The sequence below is a fragment of the Eschscholzia californica genome, unplaced genomic scaffold (genome assembly GCF_041429995.1).
Source record: "Eschscholzia californica isolate CP2 unplaced genomic scaffold, dmEscCali1.0.p SCAF_3, whole genome shotgun sequence".
NCBI lineage: Eukaryota > Viridiplantae > Streptophyta > Magnoliopsida > Ranunculales > Papaveraceae > Eschscholzia > Eschscholzia californica.
Window position 1 is genome coordinate 61,585,917 of NW_028238420.1, and position 6,782 is coordinate 61,592,698.

Sequence of the window (6,782 nt, forward strand, 5' to 3'; positions counted from 1 at the left end):
TTAAGGTTAACCTCAAACAATGTTTGTCGTCACTGTTTAGTGCCTTTTAAACAATAATTATGTTTAACAAGTCCAAAGTATACGTAGTAATTATGTTTAGTGCCTTTTAAACAATAATTATGTTTAACAAGTCCAAAATATACGAAAGTTTTGTCGAAAAATGACCTAAATTGGAAGAACAATTGAAACTTCAATTTTTTTTCTAGGGATAGAAAAAAATGGTGATGGGATGCCTCAAGAAAACATGCCCTAATAGGGGTGGAGCCTAGGGGTGGCAATTTGGTCTGAACCGGTGGGTTTTTTCCCGAACCCGCCCCTAATGGAACGGGTTTTACCGCCCCGTTTATTAAATGGGACGGTAATGGTATGAAGATAAAACCATTTACCGGGTTCGGGGCGGGTTTGGGATTAGGTAGTAAAACCCGCCCCGCCCCGATTATATATGTTATGTATTATATATACAATAGGTTTCTAAAACTTTTTATCTTATATCATCAATTTAACTATTTTATATTTTATATTTTATATTATGTAATAAGTTGTAGTGTTTATAGTTGATAAAACCAAAATGTTATAAAATTTTGGTCATAATATTTATATTATTTTGATTAATCTAACTTATTTGAAATAAAAATATGAAATTTATATTTAAATCCGACCCGCCCCGCACCGTTTCATGTTAAACGGGGCGGGGCGGGTCGGTAATGGTTAAGTAATTTCTAATCGGAACGGGTATGGTAATTAAATACCCACCCCGGTTAACTATTGGGACGGAAATGGTAAAACCCGTTTACTAACGGGGCGGACTTGGGAAAGAGGTAACCCGTCCCAAACCCGCCCCGTTGACATCCCTAGTGGAGCCATCAAGAAGTCTGGTCGTCCACCACGTCGGGCTCCGAGGAAGTTGACTAAGCATCTGGACCGTCCATCATTTGTTAGTTGGTTTCGGGCTGGTCATTTGGACTTTGGCCCAGGAAGCCGAAGAGAGGGTTGGCGACTTGGCGTTGAAGTATTGAACACTTCAAACCATTTTAGGGTTTTCTTGTGTGTGTTCTCTCAGTGAAAAGGACGAAGTATTTCAAACAAATTCAACCCATTTTTCTCATCCTACCAGAGACGTAAAGGTATGAAAATTTGCTTCAATAACTCTTCATAATCTCATATTTCTCACCACCCAAAATTTGATTATTCTAATTAAGGCGATCTCTATGAAAAATTTGATGTTTTCTTTTGAATTGATTGTGTGGGTTGTTCATTTTAATACTAATTGTTCATGGGTTTCCTTCAGATTCCATTATTGTAATTTCTTAGTACTCTTCTAGACTTCTAGGTTTTGCTTTTCCCTTTTACAAACTTATAAGTCTTGATAAATTGATATTAACTTCGATTGGAACTCATCTCTTATTCTATTTCCAACATAATAACCGAGTAAATATTTGGATTCATGTCTTTTATAGTTTTGTTTGATATGTTTTTAGTTATGGTTTGATCAAGTAGTGCTTAGAAAATTAACACCCATTAAATGTTTGATAAAATGTCAAAAGAAATACATGGGAGAATTTTGACCCTAAACTAGTTGCTTAATGTTCTAAAAATTGAACTTATGATGGCATGAAATAAAAACAATCTAGTCTGATGAACTATTTTATTGAAGTTGCTTTAACAATTTTCTTTGGTTCAAGTTCGAGTTCGGAACTGAAACAAAAGTTGATGAATGCCTCATAATCCTGTCGATTTCTTATCGGATAGCTCTAATATAGTAATATGAAGAAACATATGATCTATTTTATTTCTAAATCCTAATTATGAATAGATTTATGTATAAAGTAGAGACTTAGTCGCAGGAAACCTAGCCCATGTAATTGAATTAACAAGTTGTTCTCTTTGATTTAACTTTTTGAGTTATTGATATAATAGTACATGGATGTTGTGTAGGTTTTCTTTTGGGTATATTGTAGTAATTATTTTTATTTCTAAAACTTTTTTTTTCCTTGTACAAAATTTATAAATTCTTAAAGAGTTGAAGCTATGTTTGTCGAAGGCACGCTTAGGGGAGATAGGTGCTTGGTAAGCGAGGGAGTCCACTTGCATTAGGTCGGCTCCCCTTGTTTCCTCGGGTCTCGCCTATGCGAGCGACTTAGCTCGACTAAGGGAAGTTCTTACTCGAGCTGACTCGGTTGAGGTGTCACTTCCTGTTCTTTTTAGTTGGTCCAATCCCAAATCAACAACAGGCCCAACTCATTACACAACAACCCAACAAAGATTGGCCAAATAGAAGAAAATATGTTATATTCCACTCTAATGTTATAATGGGTTTCCTGAGTTGTTTAGGTCTGTTCTGTCGAGTTTTGTTTCATCTTGCTCTGGTTATGTAATTTCCTACCTATGATATCAAAACATTTTTGTCTTCACTTTCACATATCAATGTATCCGGAATTACCTCTCTCATTGATTATTGTACTGTTTGCAGATATAGAAACTCAAAACATGTCTTTGCCATCACAACAGAAGGAAGGATCATCACCGACCCCAGCAACAGCACAACCAACGGGTACGGATTCAAAGCCAAAAAAGAAAATATGTTGTGCTTGCCCAGACACAAAGAGGCTGAGGGACGAATGCATTGTTGAACATGGCGAAGATGCATGCTCAAAGTGGATCGAGGCTCATCGTCGATGCCTTCGTGCGGAGGGGTTTAATGTTTGAGATTTGGTAACACAATCCACATATGGAAAACAGAAAATGAGATGAGCTTTTATAGACTTCACCTTATAAAAGAAATCCTTGAACAGGGAAATTTTAAACCAATTTTTTACTTGATTAGATTTCTTCAGCCATTGTTTGGTTTGGTTTGATCAATAAGTAGTATTTCTCTCTCTTTATACTTAATTGAGTTGTGGGTGTGTTTTATGTAGCAGATGTTTGATTTGTTGGCACAATCGAACTTCTACAAACACTGGAGAATTTAGAATTCCAATCAGAGAATAAATGTAAAACAAATATAGAACTTGTTCTTGTATTTTTGCCGCACATTTATAGAGTTTGTAAGTTCACTCCATTTCGTCATCATTTACCTCCGTCATGGATAGAAGATTTTCAGCGGGAACGGGGAATCCCCAAAAACTCTTCTTTTCATGGATCGATTATGGTGGTCGTCATCATCTTACCTCCGTCATGGATAGAGTTTGTTCTTCCTATCCTCCTACTTCGGACGACTGCCACTGAACACCACCTCCGACCACTACTACTTGTGACCCGCCATCCCCATCATATTTTACTTTTGTCTCTCATCCTTTCCCTTTTTCTCTCCTTTTTTCCTTTATCCTCTCTTTCTCATCCTTCACCTTTCTCTCCCTTCTCTTCCCTTTGTCTTCCAAATGAAGTTCCACCCAAGGATTTTCCCTCTCTATTCTCTTTCTCATCTTCATCTATCTTCCAATTGTATGTCATTTTCGCAATAAAGAGACTAAACAAGGGCTCCAAAATACCTCTTTTTTTTTTTAATTATTTTATCTTTAATTGGAGAGTTGGAATTTTTTTCAAAGTGATTAAATCCTTCAAAGATGTTTAGCATATGTTTAAAGTTAGATTTCAAGTGATTTGTAAGTTGTAATAGAATAGAACGAGTCCGATGAAATTTTTTGAAACGTTCCAGACTGGTTCAGTCAGATATAGTACAAAGCTTCAAACTGGTGAACCCTGGAGCGTAAACATGCTTTCAGACTGGTCGGTCTGAATGGCAAAATCTCACCCACGACCACGAGTATATAATCCGAGGGCAAAATCTCACCCACTAGTATATCGTATGGTTTGGACAATAAAAGAACAAAGAGGGGGTAATTTTGTCAATAAGTAAATACAACGCACTAACAATAATAAACTCGTGAAGAAAGTCACAACTCCAACTCAACGCTAATTGGGTCAATCATTCATTATTCATTCTTCCCGGGAAAAAAAAAGCAACCGGAACTCTTCCATCTTCTCCGATTACTAAACCTCCGACGAACCTAAGGTAACAAAACCTCTCTTTCTCTCTACTTCCTCCGATTGGTATATTTATATCTTAATCGGTTCTATTGTGGGGTGCTTGAATTTTAGTTTTGTTTTAGTTGAAATATTGTACTAGTATTTGGTAAAGTGAAATTTTAGTATAGAGATAATTAAGTTAGTTAGGTTTTGTATGCAGATGGTTTATGATTTTTAGCCTACTTTTTAGAGGTTGATTATCTTGTTTAGAAGCTATTTAATCCAGAAAAAAGATTAACCTATTACTGATCTCTAATGGGTATTTGAAGCTTATGTGATATATGAATCCTGTTATTTTTGTAACTATTTATGGGGTTTGAGAAGTGGGGTTTGATCATAGATAAATTTGATAACATGTTTTTAGAGTTCTAGTTGGTCTATAATTTGCTATATGGGTGCTTTAGAGCTGAGCTTAATGCTTAAATTTTGACTTTTGAGGTATGAAGAAGTCCTATGTTTTCCAGGTGCCTGATACAAGAATTGAGAATTTTGGTTTCTCATATATTTTTCTAGCTGCTCTTTATAAAAAAGAGATCCCGATTTGGCTACAAATGATCATTGTGTAAACTTCTTTCTGATGCCCTCATGCCCCAACTAGAAAGCAAGTAACGTGTTTCCTTGTAGTTGAACTACGTTTCCTTATAGTTTGTGAACATCCAACTTCTAACCAATTGGCAATGAGTGGAGATCGCCTAGATGTTATCTTCTTGTTATGGGACCTACCCTTTGTCCATGTGGGACTATTCCCACACACACCCCTCACTATAGCATGATGTTTGCGTAGAGCACATCTTGTCGTTGGACCTAGTGGGTCTAGCTCTTTCATCCTGTCAAGTTTGTTAATGTCTAACTCAGAACCAATTGATGATGAGCTAGTGGAGATGACCTAGTTATTATATCCTTGGTTATAGTGTACCTTTCATCCATCTGGGCCTACTCTCACATCCTGAATCATTGATGAACTACTAAACGCTTATATGCAGTTTAAGTAAAAGTAAGCCTATAGACATAGTTCATTTTTTCCAGGAAGTGAAAACTGGCTTAATGGATGACAGTTTCGGGAATATAAAGGTTTTTCCAGATCACTTTGAAGCTTCGCCCAGTACGGATTTTCTTCACAAGAAAGCTTCATCCCCAGTATCACAACCTAGGACAGATTACTCTACCAGGTAGATATCCCTTTTAAAAAGAAGTTGAAACGATCAATTTAAGTGCATTTTGTTGACTATTGGATGAGCTTTACTTCTATATAACAGGTCTAACAGTCGTGTTAGGAGTCGGAGAAAGCTTATGAAAGCTACGTCAATGTTTAACTTATTTAGTCTACCGAAACTTCCTTGGTCCGATGGTCAAGACAAGGTTAATAGAATTATCTTATTCTGCTAGAAGGTTTTGGTGGTAATGTTTCTTTACTCCAGTAGTTGCTTATATTTGTGTAGGTTGAGGTAAGCGCTGTCGAATTAGAATCTCTTCGTTCTGAAATTCTTGCGTTGGAAGAGAGAGAAGCCCACTTGAAAGCTCAGTAAGGACTTTGTGGTCACACTAACGTTTTCTTTCTGGCCGCTTTTATGTCTGATATTTGGTATTAACCCGATATTCTATTTAATGGTCTTCTTATCAATAACGCGCGTGATTGATTCTTCTACACATTTAGGTTAGAACAAGTTGATGAAGTTCTGAAATCTGCACGTTTGACTGGCTATTTGGATATTCGAACTGTAAGTATTTACCTTTTCTCATTCCTTGTACTTTAGCTCGTTTAAATTTGAATCATCGTGTTCAAATCTCAAAGAATCCTGATGATATTTCTTCACTTTTTGCATTTGTAGAGATGGACTGCATTACCCGGAGAACCTCCGATAGACGATAGTGATGTTGATGATTGGCTCCCGAGGTTCCTTGTTCTTCATGGGACATGTATCTTCTTTTATTTACGGTCCACGGGTAAGTAAAAAAACCCAAATACCATATTGATGGTTTACCCTTGAATTATCTTTAAGTTGGTAGTTGAGGAACTCAATTCGTCTATGTTTGTGCCTGTTTACTTGATACTTAGTTTCGAAACAGTAAGATGGGAACCCTGGTCTCTCCAGTATAGAGATATACACATTATACAAGTGAAAAGCCTAAATCAAAAATGGTTTTGCAGATTTAAGCCCACAAGATTCAACCCTACTATCTGAAATAGTTGAAGTGGGTCCATTCCCAAACTTCAAAAGAGAAGATGATCAAATGAGATTCTCATTTTATATCTTAACTCGTCATGGACTACGATTCGAATGCTCTAGTCTTTCTAAAATACAGGTGCCTTCATCTATCAAACTTCGTATAATTCCTTTTCCTCTTTGAATCCGGCCAACTATTTTAAGAAATAATTATGTTTAGACTATTTTGAAGTTTGAGTAATCGTTATGGTTTCAACTTTCCTTTATGGGTTCGTCTAAATCTAGTCATTTAGTTAATATTTCTTCTGATTGAGTAACATTTTCAATTGGCGGGTGTTTTTTTCAGGTGGATTCTTGGTTGACAGCGTTAAGGAACGACTGTCAATTGGTACCAGAAAATACATCAGTTCTCCAAGACTCTTCAGAGTCATAGCTCGTTTTCGATTTGTCTGTAAATAGGTTAAATTTACATTGTTTTTTTTTTATTAATTATTTGGAGTTCTAGTGTGTTGTGCTAGATTCTTTCATTGTTGTAATATTTCCTAGACAGATGTAGTGAGCAATGGTAAATTTTTCTTAACCTTTTGAAAA

At 36.2% G+C, this 6,782-nt stretch overlaps 2 protein-coding genes across 4 annotated transcripts; both read left to right on the forward strand.

Annotated features, from left to right (window-relative positions):
* The first annotated feature begins 2,487 nt into the window (after positions 1 to 2,487).
* Positions 2,488 to 3,058, forward strand: LOC147552867 (cytochrome c oxidase copper chaperone 1-like). The gene has a single exon (XM_086669323.1). It carries the CDS (start codon positions 2,488 to 2,490, stop codon positions 2,704 to 2,706), a length of 219 nt encoding a protein of 72 aa, XP_086525449.1. The 3' UTR covers positions 2,707 to 3,058.
* LOC147552868 (uncharacterized) lies at positions 3,052 to 6,782 on the forward strand. Of its 3 annotated transcripts, none has more exons than XM_086669320.1 (8): positions 3,052 to 4,012; positions 5,053 to 5,195; positions 5,283 to 5,385; positions 5,466 to 5,548; positions 5,681 to 5,744; positions 5,856 to 5,970; positions 6,176 to 6,330; positions 6,538 to 6,782. In XM_086669320.1, the coding sequence occupies exons 2-8, from the start codon at positions 5,071 to 5,073 to the stop codon at positions 6,622 to 6,624; spliced, it is 732 nt and encodes a 243-aa protein (XP_086525446.1). In that variant the 5' UTR covers positions 3,052 to 4,012; positions 5,053 to 5,070; the 3' UTR covers positions 6,625 to 6,782. The 3 variants fall into 3 exon arrangements, with proteins under 3 accessions (XP_086525446.1, XP_086525448.1, XP_086525447.1); XM_086669322.1 differs by having other exon boundaries at positions 3,906 to 4,012; positions 5,010 to 5,195; XM_086669321.1 differs by having other exon boundaries at positions 3,909 to 4,012; positions 5,039 to 5,195.